Source organism: Protomyctophum bolini, assembly GCF_963924005.1.
Source record: "Protomyctophum bolini genome assembly, chromosome: 11".
Lineage (NCBI taxonomy): Eukaryota > Metazoa > Chordata > Actinopteri > Myctophiformes > Myctophidae > Protomyctophum > Protomyctophum bolini.
The window spans coordinates 9,604,935-9,630,488 of NC_137872.1; the positions used below are offsets into that span (position 1 = coordinate 9,604,935).

Sequence of the window (25,554 nt, forward strand, 5' to 3'; positions counted from 1 at the left end):
ATAGAACTCTTTTTTTTACATCTTGATCTGCTTATGTTGGTGTTTTTTTCTATGTTGACAAACAGAGATCTGCTACTAACAGTGATCAGAAGAATAAACCCACTCATCATTTTGAAATATGTCACTGCGGAGAGTATTTTCTTCACAAGTTCAACATTTTCACATATACTGTACCTTACTGTACCACAGGAAGAGATTCATTTTCACATATACTGTACCTTACTGTAGAAGAGATTTGTCATAAAAATGGTCACTGTCGCTGTGTCCGTGCCGTTGGCGCCCACTATACCAAAGTATACCATCCTCTCATGATTTGTCTCGGTCTAGCGAATGGAATTCTCTGGCTTGATATTAAAATGTTGCGTCAAACATTATTTATTATTTGTTGAACTCACATCTCTCTCTTTTTAATCCCCACCCCTCCTCTACCTCCCTTTCTTCATCTTCTAGACCATGCAAGCGGCTCGCTGCCCGACAGATGAGCTGTCTCTGACTAACTGTGCTGTGGTGAGCGAGAAGGATATGCAGTCTGGACAGTGAGTAGTCATCATTGTCAGCTACTGTATAATGTCCAAACATTTACTTCATCGTACATCTGTTCATTTGTCTATGAGACTTCCATGCATATTTCCATTCGATAAGGGCTCAGTCCGTAGAGAACTCACCTTTTAAATCACAAGGTTCTGGGTTCGATCCCGTGCAGTAAGTACTGGGAACTGGGGGAAATTTGAGTTATTAGCATAATATGTGACCATACACTGAACATCCTATATAAGGCAAAAAAGTCCAAATTTCATCATTCTTTCAGTAGCATGTGGCATGTAACATGTGACATGTTTTTATCCACTTTATCAGTTTTTTTTTTTCCAATTTGGGTTGATCGGATGCCTTTCTACTCTAAAGTATATGTCTAAAGAGCTTTACCAAGGGGTTTCTCATGTCTCCTAGCAACACTACTGACTGTTGAAACCATTATAGTGGCACATAACTGAAATTGGCTAATAAAATATCTTACTCTTAGTCTGTCTGTCTGTCTGTCTGTCTGTCTGTCTGTCTGTCTGTCTGTCTGTCTGTCTGTCTGTCTGTCTGTCTGTCTGTCTGTCTGTCTATACAATTGTATTGCATTCTCATTTAAAAGGATGTTTTCTAGCTAGTAGGAATCATTTAAAAGGACGTTTTCTAGCTAGTAGGTATCATTTAAAAGGACGTTTTCTAGCTAGTAGGTATCATTTAAAAGGACGTTTTCTAGCTAGTAGGTATCATTTAAAAGGACGTTTTCTAGCTAGTAGGACGGTACCATTACCGTACTCTCTGCCCCTTCACCTGACAATTTAACAAGATGGCAGAGAAATGGTACAAGTGTAAATGGTTGTTATTTTAATGCCCACAGGGTTTTGATATGGAATATAAGAAACCTAAATCTTGAGGGCTCTGTCATTATCTTAAATACCAATCCCATTTATATTTGCTTAACCCTGTCTTCTATGCTGAGCCATCCCAAACATCAAATCTTGTTGGAATTAGATGTGCCATATGGGCTTATTTTGATGCAAATGCTGCCCAAAAATCTTTTTATTTTCATCACTTTTGATGCCATTTTTTCACCTCTCAGTTTGTTGTCAAGAATACAACCCAAATTGATAACCTCTTCTTTCCTTGAGATTACTATATCATCAACTCTGACCTCGAAATCAATGCTTTGGACCCAAAACATGTTTGTTATCGGGGAAAAAATGCCAAGTGTGAATTTAGCTGAGTTCAGTAGATGCCAAGGTAATAGCATGTATCCTTCTGAAATGAGACAGAGACAGTATAATCCCCTCACTGTTACCGTAATCTGCTAGACTGAAGCTCATGCAAGGCACTTACAATAACACTTACTGTACAATAACAGTTTGACAGTAATTTAATTCACCGCCAACATTTCAACTTCTCCCGTTTTCTCTCTTTTGTTTCCAAACTCCAAACAATCACAATCGAGTTTTAATAGTTCAATGACCTTTCCTAATAGGCTACTCAAAACAAGTGAACCAAATTCATTGATATTTCTTTTTACTTTCCCTGTCGCAAACCTGTCCGTAGTTCATAGCATGGAGCCAGACCACTGTGAAGCTAATCCGTAGTTCATAACATGGAGCCAGACCACTGTGAAGCTAATCCGTAGTTCATAACATGGAGCCAGACCACTGTGAAGCTAATCCCTGGCTAATTTGAGACTAGCAGGCAGTGGAATCCTCTTGGATTTTAGGGCTAATGCGGAGACGTACGTACGTACGTAGTACTACGTACGTACATGCGTGTGTGTGTGTGTGTGTGTGTGTGTGTGTGTGTGTGTGTGTGTGGGTGTGTACTGCACTATGTCTCTCTGGGTTTATGTGCAGGGGTAGTTCTTCATATTCTCAGTACCTCTTTCTCATGTGCACAAAAACACATACACACGCGCGCACGCACGCACGCAAACACACACACACACACACACACACACACACACACACACACACACACACACACACACACACACACTCAATGAAATATTAATAGAATCAGTTGGCCTCTCTATGTGGGCTGCCAAGTATCCAATTGTTCCACATGTCCACATTGTTCCTAGTCCCTCTGTACAGTATTGTAATTGCTGCCTTGCTGTTTGTGGAGAGAGACGTTATGACCCAGAGGAAGGCAGTGAACGGAATAAACTGCTGCAAATGAGAACAGGGAGATTATCTCATCCAAATAGTCCTGGTCTGTTGGGACAACTTGAACTGCTGCTTTTCTATCCTACTTGAAAGGCAATTGCTTTGACAGGGATGTCAAATGATTTCTTCCTGGCATATAAATATCATGATATTTATAGAACAAAAACATGCATATTCTCTCTCTCTCTCTCTGATTAAATAGGCTCTCATTGTATTGTCCTCTCCTTTTCTCCACAGGCATATCACTGTGAAGACCACTCCCAACCACAGGTTTGTGTTTACCACAAAGGGCCACAACTCTGTGCTCCCTGGGACCGTCGCCTTCAGCCTGCCTCAGGTGTGCACACACACACACACACACACACACACACACACACACACACACACACACACACACACACACACACACACACACACACACACACACACACGTACACACCCATGCACACACACACAATTCAAAGGGCTTTATTGACACGAGAAAACATGTTTACATTGCCAAAGCAAAAAGTGGAACAATACAATCAAAACAAAATGTATGTCAAATTGAAAGTCAGAATCTCCAATAAATCAATTTCTATCTGCACAGATCACTCCGTGCAGATAGTGCAGGAATACACACAATGGTTAGTCTTTAGGGTGGTTGTGTTCCATTTTATATCCTTCTCCTATCACAGAAGCTCACGAATCTTGCTACTATGTTTGCACATTGTTGTGATGCACGCACGCACGCGTGCACGCACACGCACACACACACACACACACACACACACACACACACACACACACACACACACACACACACACACACACACAAACACACAGCTGCTCTTTACACTGTTGCCCTCATTATTCACACACATTGCTCACACTTAACTTTCCGTACTCAATCTTCTTCTTTTTTTGTCCTTGTAGAGGAAATGGGCCGGCCTCTCCATTGGCCAGGAAATTGAAGGTAATATTGCATCTGATTCATATCTTATAATAACCACTGCATAGAGAGTTGAGACCACTCGCCTGTTATTGTACTGCTATTTCCTTTTCTTTGTTTGAGAGAGAGAGAGAGAGAGAGAGAGAGAGAGAGAGAGAGAGAGAGAGAGAGAAACCCTCATTTGTGGTTTGAGGTGGCCTGGGCCACTCAGCGTAATCTGATCAGTTGAGGCTGTAATTTGTAACAGTATTTGTCAGTGATAGCGGTAGGTAGGAGGTAGCTCATTAAATTGCCCAGATTCATTTTCTGCCAAATGTCTTGCTTGTAGAGATATGGCGCATCTAAACTGCCTCATAATTGCCATCTAAGACTTATTGCTTGTTTCTTGATTAAGCTTTTGGAGATTTATATTTCCATATAATACATATTCATGTGACCATCAAAGGGCTCTTCTATTTCCATTCTGCCTTATGTTTGTTGAATAAATGGGAGTCAAATAGTTTTCTAGTTTACTTTAACACGTTTACTTTAGCAAATGACTAAAACCCCAAATAGACCCATTTCAGGTGGATTCAAGTTAAATAACCCAATGTCCTCACTGTATTGCATTACTGCTTGTTTTTTAATGTTGCCTTGCTTTTCTTTTATTCTCCATTGTTCTGTAAAGCACTTTGAGCTGCATTTCATGTCATGAAAGGTGCTATACAAATAAAGTATTATTATTATTATTATTATTATTATTAATGTCCTCCTTCACAGTGTCCAACTACAACTTCGACAAGACCAAGCAGTGCATCGGCGCCATGACGATCGAGATCGACTTCCTGCAGAAGAAGAGCACCGACACCTCGCCATACGACTCAGACAAGATGGCTGCCGAGTTCATCCAGCAGTTCAACAACCAGGGCTTCTCCGTCACTCAGCAGGTTAGAGTGATACTCAATTTACAATTACAATTCAGAGATTTACAGTAAACAAGAACAACACAGCATAATGCATCAAATACATAGAAATAGTCATCAAGAAGAAGAACCACTGCCATAGAAACATAGCTTTTTCAGAAAACTGTCGAGATGTAGAAGACCTTTATAGAATCTGATCTCAGGTCAGAATGGGTTAACAAATGTTACCTCTCTCTCTCTCTCTCTCTCTCTCTCTCTCCCAGTTGGTATTTAGTTTTTGTGACAAGCTGTTTGGTCTGGTGATCAAGGACATGGAGGCCATGGACGCCAGCATCCTGAGGGGCGAGACACCCTCTGGCAAGAAGATTAAGGTATCTGATTGGGCACAGAATTCAACCTCTTTAGGAACAGTCGTTCTGATTGGACACAGAATACAACCTCTTTAGGAACAGTCGTTCTGATTGGACACAGAATACAACCTCTTTAGGAACACTCGTTCTGATTGGGCACAGAATACAACCTCTTTAGGAACAGTCGTTCTGATTGGGCACAGAATACAACCTCTTTAGGAACAGTCGTTCTGATTGGGCAAAATGGGCACAGAACACCCTCTTTAGGAACAGTCGTTCTGATTGGGCACAGAACACCCTCTTTAGGAACAGTCGTTCTGATTGGGCACAGAATTCAACCTCTTTAGGAACAGTCGTTCTGATTGGACACAGAATACAACCTCTTTAGGAACAGTCGTTCTGATTGGACACAGAATACAACCTCTTTAGGAACACTCGTTCTGATTGGGCACAGAATACAACCTCTTTAGGAACAGTCGTTCTGATTGGGCACAGAATACAACCTCTTTAGGAACAGTCGTTCTGATTGGGCAAAATGGGCACAGAACACCCTCTTTAGGAACAGTCGTTCTGATTGGGCACAGAACACCCTCTTTAGGAACATGGGGGTCCCTTAAATTAAAAGGTTTGAGAACCACTGGTATAATTAGATTCCTCAGGAATTGCCCAATTCCAGATCTGACAAGTGGCACCTACACACACACATGCACGCACACAGGCACGCAGGCAGGCAGGCAGGCACTCACGCACACACACACTTGCACACATGCACAGACACCAAATTAGTATATTTAATAACTAGTACTAATAATTATATCCCATGACATTCCCATTCATTTCCCAATGTGAATTAGTCATCATGGGCTTCCGCCTTCCCCCTGTACTGTGATTATAGTGATTACAAGTCCATACACATTTTAATCCGTCTATTTTTCTACAATTTTGAATATATATGTTTTATTCATGTTGGCTTAATAATTATTCGTCCTGGAGACGAGTGTTTAATGGAAATACTCTTAGACTAATGATGAATTTCGTAATCATAACTCAGACACTGCAGTCAGATGTCTTCCATCCTACACCAGGGGACAATAGTATTAAATGAAATGTGGTTACAGAGATGCCTAAAGTAATCCTGGTGTTAAACAGATTTGCTTCTCTGTCTGGTGGTGAATAATTAATTTGGAAGAAGAATGTCCCTCAACGTAGAAACTAAGCATGTAATAACAACTGCACAGGGAGACGGGTATAGCGCCACACAGGTGGACACTGGCCCTTTGATTTGTATTAGTTTTATAACACGGCGTTTGAATTTAATTCGAACTGTGTGAAACTATAAATTCATTACCTGCCGTTTGTACATTGTGCTGTAATTGTCTTTCATGCCTTGATCTCCTTTTAAGTGGAGACTTGTAAAACAGACAATAAAGATGATTCTGATTAGAATCTAAATATGAATAGGCTGATGAACGAATGGGTGGATGGATGGATGGAACAGATGAAAGAACAAACAAATTAATGGGTTAAATATATAACTAATGGACGTGTACAGTAATCGACGAATGCTCAAATGAATAAACATGCAAATGAATGAATAAATGAATGAAAAATACTGAAAGATGCCACATGTTAGGTTAAGATTCTGATTGACTTGGTGAAAGACATGCAGTGTACTGTATACCTTTTCAGCTGATATATATTACGTATTGCCCTCTGCTTTGACAGATTGACGTGGGCTTGATGGTGGGAAACAGCCAGGTTGTATTCGAGAAGGCAGAGAGCTCATCCCTCACACTAATTGGTACGTTCCTTTCCTTCTTGCATCCCCTCACACTACAGTAGATAGATAGTACGTTCCTTATTCAAGCTCTGTGTGGTTGTGTCAATGCTGCTATATCTATTATCAACACAAGGGGGCATAGAAAGACATGTTGGCCCAGTTCATATCCAAACGTTAGAATCTCCTCTCCTCTCCTATACAGAGCATCCATTTACACTTTGTGAAGTGATTGTCATGAACCCCAGTGGCATACCTCTCTCACAGGGGTCCCACCCATCTATGTATGCCGTTTTACAGTCGTGAGAAAGTAAAAGTAATTGAAATTCAATTTCCTGAAAAATATCATAATGCTAATATGTTAGTGCATGTAAATATGAAAATAATGCATACATTTTGGTGTTAAAGGCTCAAGGGTTAGGACGGATGGCAGCCAAGGGTTGTAGGACATACTTATTCCCAAGGACCACACACTTCTTGGAGTGCTTGCCATGCCATTGTTGTGATTATGTGATAGACAAAGGAAACTTGGCTATACGCACATTTACTGTGTTCTTAGTTCAAAAAGGGTAGAGCCCGCACTCCAAGGTAAAAGGCAGGTAAAAGGTATTTCTTTATTACAAAATAACGAATTGAATATACTAACAACCAGTTCTCTGCATGGGGAAACTATCGATCTTAGACACCGTATTCACCAGAACCGTTGGTGTTTGACAGGCAAAGCAAAGACCAAGGAGCAACGGCAGACAATCATCAACCCAGACTGGAACTTTGAGAAGATGGGCATTGGTGGGCTGGACAAAGAGTTCTCCGATATCTTCCGCCGAGCCTTCGCCTCTCGAGTCTTCCCTCCAGACATGGTGGAACAGATGGGTGAGTTCAAACTACTTCTGAAATACTGGTAAACTTCTTGCTGCCTTTAATGTCCTGTGATTGCACCCCTTCCTCTTGCATTCTTTCTCTACTCCTTTGCATTCCTCTTGCATTGCATTTCCTTCATCTTCTCGCGTTCTCCCTTTCTCCTCAGCCCCTCTCGGGGGACGAGGTCTGATTGCACCAAATGGTCACGCCCCTTTAGACCTCATATATAACTCTATGGACTAGACCGCGACGGAGGTCCGCCGTCTCAAGCGAACTTAAGCCACGTGAGACACCACCGAGCGAGCTAAAGCGAGCGAGTTGCCATGTCGAACGTTACGAAGTTGGATTGAGCCGACTCAGGGCCGTTCGAGGTGCGACCCGATAGATATAGAAGAGTAAATCATGTTCTGGTGAGAGATTTTTTCCCCGACACTCAAAGTGGCTACTGGCCAATCACAGCGCGTCCTTGCACAAACAACCCAGCTCCCAAGCCGAGGGGCGTGGCCATTTGGCAGTTGGCCGGAATCAGCACTCGCCTTCTGGGGTCGACCTTTTATGATGCTCTCTTCTTCCTTGGGTGCTTAATTCTTCTCCACCCTGTGTCCCTTCTCTCTCTCCCTCGCTCCTCTCTTGTGTCTCTCGCCCTCTCACAGGTTGTAAACACGTGAAGGGTATCATGCTGTTCGGACCACCAGGCTGCGGTAAGACCCTGATGGCCCGGCAAATCGGAAAGATGCTCAATTCCCGCGAGCCAAAGATTGTCAACGGCCCAGAGATCCTCAACAAGTTTGTAGGAGAGTCTGAAGCCAACATCAGGAAACTGTTCGCAGATGCCGAGGAGGAACAGAAGAGGGTAATAAGAGATAATATCATGATGAGGCTTTATCTAATACTGTACTTTATCTAATACTTCTATTAGGTGAATGGAGAACCTTTGCAATTTGTGCCCAAATATACATCCACGTCATGTAATATGCCGAGAAAGTTCAGATATGTGCTCCAGAAACTGATATCCAAACGTTCACTACTCGGTGAACGTTATATTTATTCGCTCTTAAGTCCTATACATACAAAATAAATGCATAAATATACTGTCGACGCACACAGGATACAGCTCTTCAGAACAACAGTCTACAAACTGTTTGCCTCTGCCAGCTGGCAATACCTGCGCCCTGATTAGGGACAGGGTTAAAGACCTTCCCTGTAATCGCGGCAAACTTGGCCTTGATTGACAAATTGACAATGCCCTGCCTGCTGTTGTTGGCTCAAACGGCTCTTACAATGATGATGATCTCACTAAGGTATGACCCTGATGTTGTTTGTCCTCCAGCTGGGCGCCAACAGCGGACTCCACATCATCATCTTTGACGAGTTGGACGCCATCTGCAAGCAGAGAGGCTCGGGCGCCAGCAGCACGGGCGTGCACGACACCGTGGTCAACCAGCTGCTGTCCAAGATCGACGGCGTGGAGCAGCTCAACAACATCCTGGTCATCGGTAAATTTGACCCTAAATCCCTAAAAATACCCTAAATTGCCATTTTTTATATTCCCCCCCATTTTGGTTATTTACAACGCGTCGCTTGTCGATGAACAAAAAAGTTCTTTAGTCTGACCTTATTGTATATTGGAACGCTGTATCTCCTTCCTGAAAGCAGCAACCTATAGTCTCCATTCCATTATTGTATATTGGAACGCTGTATCTCCTTCCTGAAAGCAGCAACCTATAGTCTCCATTCCATTATTGTATATTGGAACGCTGTATCTCCTTCCTGAAAGCAGCAACCTATAGTCTCCATTCCATTATTGTATATTGGAACGCCGTGTCTCCTTCCTGAAAGCAGCAACCTATAGTCTCCATTCCAAACATGGCTAGTGTTTGAAGGGATATTCCTTGCCAAACTTGCCATACTCTTATTATTATACAGTATGTACAGTAGATGTGTCTCTCAAGTGGTTGTCCAACAATTAATGCCGGGGAGAGCTAGCTGAGCATGTATGTACAGTATTATTCACCATCAAGTTGCACTTTAGTTTACGCCTGTGCTGTGCACGGTGCGACCTCATCCTCCTAGCTTTTGTCCATGCTTGGGAGGTGAGAACTGATACAACTAACACATCAGTCACACACTACTAAATCTGGACTGTTCATTTTACGCGAGAGTGTATATAGTATATTGTATAGTGTATATCTGGCAGGGCTCCATTTTCGTCACCGCTAAACCCCTTATCCCTAAACTTCTTTGCCTTTTTTTACGATTTTGCTAAACATTTTTGAACAGTTAAAATGGCCAGTCTACAAGCTCACAACGTGTCAATGTAGATTGGCTAGTTGAACTATTCAAAAATGTTTTTCAAAATAGTAAAAAAAAAGGCAAAGAAGTTTAGGCATAGCGGTGACGAAAATGGAGCCCTAAATTAGTGTGCTTTTCTGCTTTCACATTATTTTTATACGTCTTTGCACATCAGTGTGGCATGCCAAAATGTGTCCCCTTGGCCTCTCTCTACTCTCTCCTCTCTCCCCTCCAGGTATGACAAACAGACCTGACCTTATAGACGACGCCCTGATGAGGCCTGGCAGGTTCGAGGTGAAGATGGAGATTGGTAAGATCACGATCCAAGGCTGCTTTCTTCACTTATAATTAGCATGTCACTTATTTTGCAAACCAGAAGTCCTACGGCTTTTCCTTCTCCAGTATTCTCACGTTCTGCACAATTAAACCCCCCCCCCGCTGTGTTAATTTAGTTAACTCAGACTAAGACTAAAAGACTAAGGTTTTTGGTATTTAGTCGACTAAGACTAAACAATTTCAGGAGACTAAATAGGACTACGGCTAAATGATGTGTTCTTCAAAAGACTAGGGCTCTTATTTTTGTCCATGCTAACATTTTTGAATAGTTAAAATAGACAATCTACATCGACACGTTGTGAGCTTGTAGATAGGCTTTTAACTATTCAAAAATGTTTTTCAAAATAGTAAAAAAGGCAAAGTAGTTTAGGCATAAGGGGTTTAAGCATGTACGAAAATAGAGCCCTGAGACTAAATGACTAAAACACTAGTCTCTCTGCGCTCCATCCAGGTCTTCCCGATGAGAAGGGTCGATTCCAGATCCTGCAAATACACACCGCCAAGATGAAGGGCTACGGCCTGCTGGCCGTGGACGTGTGCCTCAAGGAGCTGGCCGCCGACACCAAGAACTACAGCGGTGCCGAGATCGAGGGCCTGGTCAGAGCCGCGCAGTCCACCGCCATGAACCGCCACATCAAAGTCAGTATACTGTAGATGACGGACAAATCACGGGGCTGGATTTCAGTGGTGGTTTTAATCAATACGAAACTGTCTCGATGAAAATCAACTTGTGACAAGTGACAACATTCTCTGTTTGTGATGAGGTGCCAATGTCATTCACAGCAGGAGCTAAACGGGGGGGGGGGGGGGAGTGTGTGTGTGTGTATGTGTGTATGTGTGGGGGGGGGGGGTCGAATATGACATCAAGGCATTTAATAGCAACTTAAGTAATAAGTTGCCAACACCGTCCCATCCCACTTGTCCCACACAAGCGATAATTCTGTCCCTCAAATGAACAGTTTGGATCTGGTCACCCTGCGACAATTTGAGGGTTCTATGTACGTGTTATGAAATACGCCTAGTAGCCATCTAATTAAATCGGAAGAGTAAAAGTCAAGTCATTTTAAACTTTTTTGCATGTTGAAAATAGCAGATCTACAAGCACACAACGCGTCAGGTGACTAAAATGTGACTAAAGCTAAATGAAAATGATTAAAAAGACGATGACTAAAAACTAAAATCAGAATTAGCTGTCAAAATCAACACCCTGCTGTGTATTCTGTCTCTTCTCTCCAGGCTACATCTACAGTAGAGGTCAACATGGAGAACGCAGAGAAACTCAGCGTCACCCGTAATGATTTCATGGGATCTCTCAACAATGACATCAAACCGGTACGTAGCCGTTCTCCATGTGTTCACAGTATCTTGTGTCTTCCCTTGTGCCGAATATAAGACGACTCTGACCATAAGAAGACCCCCATTTTTTAGGATATTTCCATTGGGGGAAAAAACGTAGTCTTATAACAATGGCTAGAGAATTGAGAATTAACATTAACATTTTGCCCCCCCCCCCCCCCCCCCCCCCACAAATACAGCTAAAACACAAGATATTCTACAATTCATAATAATTATAAAAGCAATGGCAAGGTTTAATCTCAAACTGTAAATTAGGTAGTACAAATTTGTTATGACGGTGAGTGTTTCTACAGTAACATTACTAGATGTCATAAATACTGGGTATGATTTATCAGCATGATATCACTGTAATTTCCATTTTCATAATTGCAGTTTTATAGCTCCTGTTGAGTTGGACTCTGTGGGGTGCTGTTAGAATGAAGAATGGATAGTTCCCTGCTACAGCAATGAGGAGATTCACTGACGTGATGTATTAGCCTATTACCGTTGATGTGTATTGTGACACATACAGTATCTGCCTGGAATACAAAAATGGATTCCAGTGTCAGACGAAAGGAGGAAGGGAGGGGAAATAAAATAAAATAAATATATATTTTTTAGAAAAGACAACCTCAGAATGCTACCCAATTGGTATTCCTGTTTCGTGTCCGGGTAGCTCAGTTGGTATAGAGCTCTCGCCTTTGGACCACAAGTTCATGGGTTCGATCCCGGGCACCGGCAACTCAGCTTGTTGTTTTAGAAAAGTGAAGGAATCAGATTTGTATATACGTAGTTGTTCTATCCATTGTTTGTCCTCCTTCAGGCCTTTGGTACCAACCAGGAGGACTATTGCAGCTACATCATGAACGGAATCATTAAGTGGGGCGAACCAGTGACCCACGTCCTGGAAGACGGAGAGCTGCTGGTTCAGCAGACCAAGAACAGCGACCGCACGCCTCTGGTGGCGGTGCTGTTGGAGGGTGAGTCCGTGGAAAACACTGAAATATTGATTGATTATATGATATTTATGAACAGTTTGCAGAATTACAGTACATTTTCAAGCACAACTCAATACAAAAACTGTTAACTGTGGACGACAGCGTTACACTTGTTTACAATAGGGTCCACCATTTTCAACACACAACACATGATTGATTGATTGATTGATTGATTGATTGATTGATTGATTGATTGATTGAAAATGTGTATTCACAGTTTGTAGAATGGGCACAGTTCAGACGAAAGTACAGGTCAATACAAAAACTGCTACGAGGATAAAGCCAGAAAAAGCGCTAAGACTTGTTTACATCAGGGTCCTCCATTTTCAATTCATCGGAACATTTAAAGACGTAACAAAAAAAAAAGGAAATCATCATAATATATACAGTTAAAGAAAGACACCCGTAAGTGCTGTTTGAAACTGGTGGCTGTTAGACTGTAGGGTGATATCAGAAAAACACACACACACACACACACACACACACACACACACACACACACAGACACCTGTAATTGAATGTCTGTCTGTCTCAGGTCCTCCCCACTGTGGAAAGACAGCCCTGGCAGCCAAGATCGCCGAGGATTCAGGGTTCCCCTTCATCAAAATCTGCACGCCTGACAAGATGATTGGACACTCCGAGCTCACAAAGTGCCATGAAATCAAGAAGGTACATTTATTGCAGGTTGCGGTATATAGTTTGGTCAAACAATAGTTCCTGACTTCCCGTACCTGGCCAGGTCTGTCATGTACAGTAACGGAGGATTGTGCACAACCTTTCTCACATAATAATAATTACAAGGCATGCATTGACGCTATCAAGCCTAGTGCTTAACATTGAATTATCAACCTTGGGTTATGTGCTGCAAACTTATTTGAGTAAAACATTTGGTTCATTAGTCTTCACAGTGGAGGGGCACAGAAAGCGGGGTGGACTGAGTTTCAACGTTTCTACGTCTTGGTTAGTATACTAATCCCGAATCACAACAACCCCAAAGCGGGCACTTTTACCACAATCTGTTGGTTAAAATAAAGCCTTTCCCCGAGGCAAGTGATTTCTTCACATTCCAGTCACACACGTGGTTCTATGAGCACAATTTTGCCAACAACGTTACAACACGTGAAGACACTTAATTGCACTTTAAGCATTCGTCTTTGATTGCATCATTCTATTTTGTGGGGTTTATACCCCTTTGCAGTTATTTCCATTACATTCAAAATTTTGAAAAGTTAATTATTCGTCTCGTAATTCACTTTCTATGAAAATATTGTGTGGGATATATTGAACCCTTTTTGGGCGGGAACCCCTTTTGGTGTTTTAAACATTATGTTATAATTTAGCTATTGAAAAATAGCAGATCTACGAGCTCATAGCGCGCCACCGAGTGGCACGCTACGAACTTGTAGGTCTGCTATTTTTGAAAAAATCGTGACAATGTGGCGCAAATCCTGACAGAAAACTGTCAAGATTTAGAAGAAATTTTATACATTTCGACGTCAGGCCTAAATGGGTTAATATCTACCTCACTACCTTCCTTCCTTCCTCCTTGCATTCCTCCTCCCGTTCCTCCTTTCCGTGCTTTGTTCTCCCCTCCTCTGCTCTACTTCACCCCCCCCTTCCCTCCCTCCCTCCATCCCTCCCGCTCCTTCCTTCCCTCCCTGGCAGGTGTTTGACGACGCGTACAAGTCCCAGCTGAGCTGCGTGGTGGTGGACGACATCGAGCGTCTCCTGGACTACGTCCCCATCGGCCCTCGCTTCTCCAACATGGTCCTCCAGGCTCTGCTGGTGCTGCTGAAGAAAACCCCGCCCAAGGTCAGAGTTCAGCATGAGACAGATTTGAGGTTGCTTGTTGTGTCTGTGTCCTCCGCTATGGCTATACGCACACAGAATAACTCTCCCTACTCCTTCACAGGTGTTACCGATGTTACTAATTCAGGCTCTGTTCCATTCAGTGGTTCTCAAACTTTTTTAATTTCAATGATCCTCACAACTCTGAGAGTGTACAAATAGAACCAAATTAATCCCTAAAACAGTGCATTTTATGGGCGACAGCCAGCCGAATTGTCCGGAAGTGCATTATTTGTCAACGGGACCCGGCGACTACTGACGATAGCTGCCGATGGTCGAAAAGTGGGCAGAGGAACATCGGCCGAAAAAATAAAAATAATTAATCTTTTGGGTGACGTTGTCCGGATAGTGGGCGATTAGGCGATCAACAATGAAATTCAAGTGTCGGTCGCCGTTGTTCTCCCGCTGTAAGGGTCCATTTGGTTCTGCATTTGTACACACAGAGTTACACACCCGTACAGGGCCATTTTGAACCCACTAAAGGACGCTTTGAGACCCACAGGTGTAGCAGAATGTTTCCAATGAGCCAATACTCTGTTTGACCAGAATGGAACAGAGCCTTAATTGGTAGGGAAGAGGGCCAAGTTCTTTCCAAAATGGCGTGTATCCATAGAGCCTATTGCATCACCTGTAACACGTGGCGTGATGCTATATGCTTTAGATTCAGCTATATGCATAGGCGGCGGGTGGACTTTACCTTTGGGTAGGCTAGAATTGCATGGGGGGGAACGCGCCGCAGATTTATTTATTTCCCCCAGATGGTCTAAAAATGTGTTACTTTGGCCAAATTTGCTCACGAAAGCAACACCCTTGACCCAATTATAGCCACTGCATCTAGTTCCCCGAGCATTGTTTTGGGATATTTTGGCCGATATGGGTCTTTTTCTCAAGTCTCGAGTCAGTGTGGAGATTACACCGGCGGTGTTGCTGCCCCTCCCGGCTCATGGCTCTTCACAGACGGCACAGAGACAGCAGCCACTCCGCTGAACGTGTCAGTGTTGCTGCAGTGGTGTGAACTGTGAACCGTGCGGACGGTCACTGGTGGTGCTGCTGAGAGCTGACAGCCGAGCCGACTCACAGCTTCTTCTTAGTTCTGAATTACTTTATCTTTGCCTTGAAAAAGACTGTGGGGGGGTAGGCTATATACATTTTGCGTTTTGCTGTATTCCAAAACAAACCAGCGCGCTACTGTTTGCTACAAAGCGACTGGAAGGAAGAGGTTTACAGACATACCAAGTAGCCAATCATATGCTGATTAGGCCAGTTGCTGTATAGTCTACCCTACCCGATCAGCGATCACCAGGGGGCAGCGACAACACACACACACACACACACACACACACACACACAATAGCCTTATATTATATATATTTAAAAAATACCCAGCATAATTTTTGGGAAGGCTAAGCCTTGCCTAGCCTTACATACCCGCCACCTATGGCTATATGGATATATTCGTCAGTGCCTACTCTTTTTTAAATACATTTTAGAACTGTTCAACTAGCCGATCCACATCTACACGTTGTGAGCAAAAATGATTTTCGAAAAAGTAAAGAAGGCAAAGAAGTTTAGGTATAAGGGTCAAGTGTCTAATAGCTACAATTACATGATACTACATATAGACTACTTATAGAGCTACAGTATATGGATAGTGTCTAACATCTACTTTGATGCAGTGCAGATGAACCATTATAATGTCATTTACAGAATCTGGTCTCGGGTCTAAATGGGTTATGTTATGCATTATGTCATACTTCAACTGTTGAAAAATAGCAGATCTACAAGCTCATAGCGTGGCACTGAGTGCCGCGCTACGAGCTTGTAGGTCTGCTATTTTAGAAAAATCGTGAAACTGTGCCTCAAATCAGTCAGTGAATGAACGACTGAATCATTGAAATGTGTTGTTTATCTGTTGGATTTGGCCCCTGCAGGGCCGTAAGCTGCTGATCATCGGCACCACCAGCAGGAAGGACGTCCTGCAGGAGATGGAGATGTTGGACGCCTTCAGCACCACCATCCACCTCTCCAACATCAGCACCCCAGAGCAGCTGGTCGACGCACTGGAGGTACGCTACACTGCTACACACACACACACACACACACACACTGCTACACACACACACACACACACACACACACACACACACACACACACACTGCAACACGCACACACACACACACACACACACACACACACACACACACACACACATTGCAACACGCACACACACACACACACACACACACACACACACACACACACACACAGCAACACGCATGCACGTACGCACACACACACTCACAGCACCAACCACATCCACAACATCAACACCTCTTAGCAGCTAGTCGACGCCCTGGAGGTACAGTACACATCACAACACACACTGCAACACGCACGCACACATGCATTCACGCACAGTCGCACACGCATGCATTCACGCACGCACGCACAAGTGGGTTCAAATGGGTTCAAAAGCATACACTGACATGCATGTCATTGAGCACAAATAGGTCACACGCACAGGCGTGCGCACACACACACACACACACACACACACACACACACACACACACACACACACATACACACACACACACACCAGGTCATGCACAGATTTATTACACACACTCTGACCCCCAGCACCTCTAAAGCTTTCTGTGTGGTGTGTGTGTGTGTGTGTGTGTGTGTGTGTGTGTGTGCAGCTGCTGGGGAGCTTCACAGAGAAGGAGAGGGCCAACATCGCACATCAGATGAAAGGAAAGAGAGTCTGGATTGGCATCAAGAAACTCCTCATGCTTATTGAGATGTCACTGCAGGTACTGTAAAACTACTGTAAAGATCTCTGAGATTGTAAAGCTGCTATTTTTTCTGTTTTAGCCAATTGAACCCTAGCATCCCTATTCTAGGGACTAACATTCGGCAACCATGGGAGTCTGGTCAACTACGTATAGGGTTTAACTTGTAATTTGTTCTTTATTTGAGTAAAATTTGAGTGACATTTGCACAAAATAGTGACACCAGTTGTCTGGCCATACCAGGCTATGATGACACCGTTGACTGGTTCTTCAACGTATTTTTGATCCATCAATAGTGCTGCAAAGCACATACAGTAATGTGCAAAGTGCAAGTGAATTACAGTAAAACTGCCCTGTTTCAATGCATTTCCTCCTACTGTACCTGGCCATGTCAACTTTGACATATCAACTTCTCTTTCTCCAGATGACAGAGGACTACAGGGTGTCCAAGTTCCTCTCTCTGCTCAGAGACGAGGGGGCGTGAGTACCGCAGCTCTGCACCAATCCCCTCTCCCCTCTCGCCTGTCACTCAACCTCAATCATCTGATAGCACACCTCTTTATTTTCTCCGCCATATTTTTGCTCATCCCTATCCGTGTTCAGTGTTTCCCCTAGGTTTCCCCTTAGTTTCAGAAATGTATATCCTTGTTCAAGCTTGATCTATAAAGATCTATGAGCTATTATTGTAGTTTATTTAACTACACATACACTATATCAACAACCAACCAAAATCACATAACACAAGTACTACAAATATCTACAAAATACTACAAAAGCTCCCTCCCTCTCTCCATCATAATCCTCCCTTCTAGCCTAGTAGCCAAAAAATTAACCCGGACATGTTGAGTACACCAACGTTTTATATTATAAATGTTTAGTATGGGTCCCCAGCATGTAGAAACTGCCGGATGCTAACTTGCATATGTTATGTTGCTATTTTCATAATTGGCATAATATGTGACCATACCATTAACAACCTATAGAAGGCAAAATATTCAAAATGTCATCATGCTTTATCTAGCATGTGACGTGTCAAACTAGGGGGTTTTCATGATGCTGAATCCATTCCAAGCATTAGTTTTGCAAAAGAAAACACTCATTGGGCTTAAAACAGCCATGCCGACATCATCAATTTGTGATGACGGCATTGGCCGTTTTAGCCCAATGAGTGTTTTTTTGCAAAACTAATGCTTGGAATTGATTCAGCATGGGGCTTCACAATGGGGCTCTATGAGCTGGCCACTAGACTATTCCACCGATCACTCTCACCTAAAATTATCTATAAACTAAAACCCTAAGGGTGCCACAGTTGGCATCGTGCCTGAGAGCATTTCAAGGGCTATTAAAGAATAGCTTTAGGGCTCTCTCAAAAGGAAAATAAAAAAATAAAAATAAAAATGTACAGATGAGTTAGTGTTAGGCCAATGGCTGCCAGCTTTCTCAGTGGAGTAGAGCTTCCCCCATCCGTCCACTTCTGGCAGTCGAGTGCAACTGATTCATAATCATATCCTACAACACATCGAACACAACATCAATCGAGGCTGGAGAACTATATAAAATAATAAAGGCATGTCCAATGTGTAATTTGTATCTTCTTGCCAATCTCAAAGAGAACAAATGAGCTCACACCTAAAATATTTATAACTTTGTGATTATGTTGATTAAATAAAGGCAAGCGTTAACAGTCATTTACCTTTCAAAATACTGGCAGCTCCAGGAGGTTAGTGTAATTTGTGTGAAGTGATACAGGCACTAGATCACTGCTTATTGTTGAAGAATGACAGCATGGTCAAAGGCATCCAGCACTGAGGACCCCAACAAAAACAGATTGACAGAGCCCTCTCCTCTCTTCTCCTCTCCATTGATATGCTTTACTGTGTTGTGTGATTTGACCTGGATATTAATCATACGTAGTACAAAATAATGTCCTCATCTCCTCTCGTAAAGACAACATTATACTGTGATACAGCAACAGCTGTCATATTTCTGGTACATATTATAGGGGAAACACTGTTGTTTATTATCACCCGTCTTTCATAAACCTATCAGGTGATTTATTTGCCCATAGAGTCACTCCCATTTCACTACTTACACTGTGTCAACCTGTTGTCATTTCCATCAACCTCCTGAACAGAATACATGCATACAACAATAGATTGTGACCCAATGTGTGTCATGCAGTGATCTGTTGTGATTTGTTGAAGCATTAAATCCTCACACTTCGCGGATGAGCTAACTGCACCAACAGAAGGAGCAAAAAAAGGTTGAACAGGAGGTACCACTTAGTTCACTGTTAATCTTAATGATTTCATTTTGCAATTTGCCAGGTTGAATGATGCCGAAAAGATCCGAGTTTAAGCTGTTGGTCTCTCTCACTGTTGGATGGTAAGGTGAACAGCAAAGAAAACAATTGTAAGCCTAGTGGAGCTCATAATGCCTAGCTAGGTAATAGTCTACAGTACATCAAGCATCTACACAGTTAACCTGATGTTAGTGATGGTAGTGGTACAGTAGTCTACAGTAGCGTCTATTGTAGGATAGCAGTAGGTTTTCTAGAAACCTAAAACATATAGTGATTACAGTATAAATCCAAGTATGTATAAAAATGCACAGCAGCTTCCTGATAGGGACTTGAATGTCCCTTTTGATTTAACGTCTTTTCATCTACATACATTATCCCTCATGACATGATAAATAGACAAATAAGTGAACAGCTGTCAGTTCGTCCGTGGTGGAAATGGCAGGTGGTCCTCTTATGTTCACTCAGGTCCCTAACACCCCCGCCCCCATCCCCCATCATTACCATTCATAACATTTTAATAACCTTTTTGATTTATGCCTCGATCTGCAAAATACATGGCATCGCAGATGTCATGTAACGCTTTTAAAAAACCTTTTACTCCCCCTTCCATTTAATTTATGCTCACATTAGATCGATAAGTCATACTGTAGCTGCATGAACAGATCTCCAAAAAACAAATCTCCTTGATGATAACCCACACATGATCAAGTCTCTTAGTGTGTATTGATAGCGCGTCATCATCATGTATAAAAAGGACACAGTGATGTTTTTTTACATGGATGTGTTCTTGTCTTATAGCCCGATAAATCCTGCCCGATGTTTTTTGTTTGGCATCAGACACCGCCCAGTGTTTTGCTGGTGTTGTGTGAGTACTGTGTGCGGTTTGATCGGTTCCAGCTCTGGTTCTTTGGTTACCCCTAGTACCACTGGTTTCCTTATCTTGCCAGGAAGTTAATTGCATTGACCTGGTGTGCTAGTCATTCTGCAATAGCTGTCAGATAGTCAGGGAACTGAGATAACACAATTACAATTTTCACATTTACACATTTAGTGCACTCACATACAGAGCGACTTGCCAAGGGCAATGTAACCAGGTGATAGCTGAATGCAATTAACTTTAGGATTAGATAAAGACACAGCAGTGCTACGGGACCTCACAGGGCCAGGGCTGAAGTAGCATGCTTGACACGAGTGGGAGTAATTTAGTCCATTTTCCACTGAAACCCTTGACACGGAAACCCTTGTCATGTTTGTAACTGCCCTGTTTATACTTTAATCTCTTTCTTTCCAGTCACAATGACCGCAGGGAACGTAAAAACTTCTATGACGACGAGTAGAACTGAGGAGAGACGCCATGTGGATGCTGCCATGACAACGAGAGGACTAGAAAGGAGAAGAGGATGTTTTCCTCCTGTCATCCACCATGTCTGTCCATCTCTTCATTCACTACTAACTATATCTGTTCACTTATCTATCCAGCAGCCGTCCATATTCCATAAAGACAGAGAACCTGTGGTTTCTCTGTATCACAGCATGCCCCAACAGCCAATTATCTCATGATACCGGTAAACATCTTCGGCGTCATCATCATCATGTTTATCAGTCATCCTCACTTACTTGACATATCAACCCAGTTGTAAATGGTACTGTTAAAGTTAAACAGTGTCTGCAAAGAAACTGCAATAGGAATTGCAACAAAAAGGTGGCGTCTTGTGCATCGTGTATAAAAAAAGACTATAAAAATATAAAAATAAATTAGCCAAGTATGTTTTTAGCTTCATGTATTTGTTGTAACATATATTTTGCCTCGCTAGTTGTAGGTATAAGAAATACGTATTAAGTATTCGAACATACACGAAGAATATATTCACTGGACATAAAATGACACAAATCTCCAAGCTATTTCAGGTAGTGAGTATTTGTACTGTACTGTAATGTGTAAATGTCGACCCTTTATATATGTTATTTATGTATTGTAAATAGTATACATATTATTGTATATATAATATACAGTATATACATATATAAAGTAAAAGGAAAAAAACAGAATATCAAGAGAATCAAATCAAGGCAGTTGATTAAGTGCTACTGTATGTCGGTGATTGTACCCTTGTTGCAGAAACCAAAGCTAACTTGTACTTTGTTGCATGAAGGTGTTGCTCGCTGAAGGTGCGTTGTCGCCAAGTGACACTGGCGTGCGACAAGGTATTCATTAGGCTTTCGAGGTGGCTGTTATTAGTGACAGTGAATGTTGGATTGTTGGCCTATCTTTCTGTCTGTCCGTCTGTGTGGTGTACAGTACAGTTCAGTCTAACTAGAGTGTAGGTATGGCATCGTCAGTGTTAAAAAGAGGAAAGGTATTCAGCACTTATGCAAACGCGGGTCAGATGTTATATCGGACAAAAAATACTTCAGTACTTTATCACTTTGATTCTTCATGTTAACTCAATCTTGTTTGTTTTTGTGCATGTATGCGTGTGAGTGGTAGCCAGTGAACGCTGTGTATGTGTGTGTGTGTGTTGGGTTGAGAGAGAGAGAGAGCGAGAGAAGAGAGACAGGGAGTGGCAGAGAGCATGCATCTCTGTTTGTGTTTTAAATGTACAGTATCGGCAGTATGTGCAGCATCTGAATGCAGATTTAGTCGGTTGGTGTGATTGTTTTTGTGGATTCTTTCTGACGTCATGTGTTCAGTGCTGGTTGTTCAAGGCTCTTTTTAATTTATGATCATTGAAAATGTGTGCGTTACATGCGGATATATCATTGCAATAAAAGCACAGATGCACAAGTGAAAGAAAATTATAAGCCAACTGTGTTGTTTCATTGAGGATATGATTAATGCTTTGAGGTAGATGGATGGATAAACATATAGGACTCCCTCTTATTAAATAATAATACATTTCTGAGAAAAACCCTTGTTTATTAGCCATCCCCCCCCCCTCCCTCTGACAACATAATTTACAAATCTTTGTCTTACACTTGATGTTACTGTTCATTTATGGACGGCGCGGTTCCACCTGGGTTCTAATCCATCTTCTAGATGGGCGATGAGAGCTGACAACTGGGTTACAGAGGATTGGATATACGCACACTTGACGTGGCCTGTTTGGGTTTAGCTAACAGGACATGTTGTCTCCAGGCAACCAGCCTATATACATGCACAGTAAAATCCTGTTTAAGACCCACAAGCGTCCATTTTTATACTCTGCTAGCAGTGCACTAACACTCAGGATTATGCTGTGGACATTCAAACCTTGTCATGAGACCAGAACATGCAGAAGATTTAGAATAGCTTTACTTTATTTGGCAATTATGAATTAAATTAGGGCACTTTCACAAACATGGGTTTTGACTTGACTGGTCGCTGCTGTATGTTCACACAAAACCATAAAAGAACAATTAATATAAATAAAATAAATGTAAAAACTAAAAACGAATAATGTACACTGCATAAGTCCTTTTGAATCTACCTTCCAACACATGCATTTAATCAGAGATTATAGGGCCGCATGCGGTGCAGGGCCCCTGGAGCAGTTGCAGGGTTGGATGCGGACGCCACGTTCAAGGGCACTTCAGCAGGGTTGGTGGCTGGTGGTGGTGAGCACAGTGGGTGTGCTAGCCTACCCAGCCACCTGCCCGTCACAGCTCACAGCAGGCAATACACCCAACTGTATAAAAAGGAGAAACATTTTTAGTCATTAGCTGGTCTCCCTCCAAGACAAACTGCCAGCAGCAGCAGTAATGTAAAAGTCACTGATGGATGCATTGACCTCTGGGCCTCAGTCATGACGACATGTCTCAATCTATGAAAATGTTTTTTGGGGGGCATTACCTCAATCTGGATGCATGCCAGGACAGGGCCTCAAAATTGGGGCCATCAACTGTTTTTCCCTTTCTTTTTTGATGATGAAATGGGGAGTTTCATCACTTTTTGTTTTAAAGGGTTGGCTTTAACACTTCCAGAAAAAGAGGAAGTTGAGGTATTATTAAAGAGGTGGTCCACCAGGTGGCACTGGTTAACCATGATGATTGACTAAATAAGTGAAGTCGACTATACATACAGTCAAGTTAACATTTGGGCTCGGAAGGTACACACACACACACACACACACACACACACACACACACACACACAAGATACCTCGCTCGACATAATAGGCTGCAATGTTATGCAACTATAGTAGTAAGGTACAAATTGTACATTAATTTTCCGGTCTGATTTAATTGTAGCCTACCGTATAATTAAATATCAGAACGGAAAATTAATGCTCCTAATATCTCGCTTGCTTCCTATCAGAACTTCAGAAGCCAAGGTTCAGTTAAAAGGAATTAAGGGTCCTTCCTTGTGCAAAGCGTACGTCAATCCCAATTGCTGCAGTGGAGCAAGTCAGTTGCCAACAAACTGCAGTTCAGTTCTGCTGAACAGCTCCCATGGGTGCCTGTATAATATACAGGCATATCTGTATTTAACTATACGTGGAAGTTCAACCGAGGCGGTGTTGAAAGAGGGACGAGTTCATGGTAGACAGGAACCTTTCCCTTGATACATAAAGGTTGACAATGACAACCAATTACCTCAAAGTCACACAATGCCACACACTCACAGCCTGCTGTAAACAAGCATTTAGTCCACAAAGGTGGCAGGGAACACTGTGAACACACGCCAGATAAGACGGATACGACACAGCTAGGGACACATAGGCTAATTGAAAACATAAAAATGGTCTATAATGGATTTGGACCCTAGAGTTAGACCTTTATTTAACTATTAAGACTGAGAGTGTAAACCAAATGGACCCCTGCGCTCTAGTCTCAACAGTTACATTATTGTTAAACAACCGCATTGCTTAATTAATGTACAAGAAGTCTACACAATTAAAGAAATAGAATAATTGTTATTTTGATCAAATATGTTTGCCTGTTGTCTCTTATTGTGGACAGAATCTTATCCAACGACAACAAAATATAAATCTAATCAAATGGTGGTCCCAGTGGCTCAAATGCGGAGTAAATAATGAGCCTCGATGTAAAAAGCGTTGAAAACCACAATACGTGGACTGGATTCACTAGGATAATCATTACGCAACATTGACATACATACATACATACATACAGTCAGTATACATATAGCCCCGAAGTAACCCCCAGTCGGACCAGCAGAGAGCGCAGTTTGGCCGCTCTCACGCGGCGAATCCTCCTCTGACCCGCATTCACCCGTACTGTACAAGCAGGGAGGGGGTGGAGCGACACGGCAACACACACGGCTTAATGCTGTCGAGTTCCCCCCGCCCGCCGTCCCGACCGTGGCCATGGCTTTGGAGGCAGTCCCGGACATACACCACGGCGCTACTACATTATTCTCCACGTACCGACGACGTATGGAAAGAGGCTACCGAGAACGGATCTAGAGGAGGGGCTGAGGGGGGACTGCTGAGCTTATGTGGGGCGACGTGGTTCTTTTTTAAACAATTTATTTATGCAGCGTTTCCCCCCACCAACCAACCAACCAACCAACCAACATATGCAGCCATAACCTCCTCGCTCTGTTCCTGTTTTTGTCGTCTTTCTATACATTGACGGCTGAGCAGGAGGAGGAGGAGGGAGCGGGTGGTTTCAACCATATCCCCCATGACTAGCTTCTTGTGAGAAAAAGAGAGAGAGAGACAAATATATGATATTGCAATAATTCTGGGAGAGCTTGCTGCAGCTGAAGAGAGAGAGGGGCGGCGTTCGTTCGGGACACCGGCGGGCGGCCGAAGGCTTTTCTAATTCTATGCGGGAGACTGTCACAGCAGGAGGGGGGGACGTACAGGCTGCTATACATCCGACTGTTGTTGCAAGGTGAGTGCTGTCCTCAAGTCAACTCTAGGCTGCCGCGTTAAAGCCCTGCATGCACGTTACAGTACGGTACGGTATGTGGTACAGTAATGCTATGGGAGCAGCAGGCGGAGGAGGTCAATGCAAAGGAAGGAGCCCGCATGCATTTTGCAGCCGCAATCCTTCCGTTAATCTATCCATTTGTAGCCCGTGTATTTTAACTCCGAGTGGGTGTAACACATGGAACCAAATGGACCCCTTCACGGGGTCCATTTGGTTCCATGTGTTACACACACCCCTCGGAGTTAAAATATAACGG

General features: G+C 42.8%; 1 protein-coding gene across 1 annotated transcript; it reads left to right on the forward strand.

The window, feature by feature from the left end:
- Positions 1 to 453: 453 nt before the first annotated feature.
- On the forward strand, positions 454 to 20,833 carry LOC308323616 (vesicle-fusing ATPase-like; the record flags this gene model as incomplete). Its single annotated transcript, XM_080775374.1, has 19 exons — positions 454 to 536; positions 2,931 to 3,030; positions 3,609 to 3,648; positions 4,384 to 4,550; positions 4,790 to 4,897; positions 6,602 to 6,677; positions 7,371 to 7,526; positions 8,168 to 8,367; positions 8,845 to 9,010; positions 10,042 to 10,116; positions 10,594 to 10,781; positions 11,379 to 11,474; positions 12,301 to 12,457; positions 13,011 to 13,144; positions 14,141 to 14,287; positions 16,255 to 16,389; positions 17,027 to 17,140; positions 17,544 to 17,599; positions 20,713 to 20,833. 19 exons carry the CDS (start codon positions 454 to 456, stop codon positions 20,756 to 20,758), a joined length of 2,244 nt encoding a protein of 747 aa, XP_080631500.1. The 3' UTR covers positions 20,759 to 20,833.
- Positions 20,834 to 25,554: the final 4,721 nt, after the last annotated feature.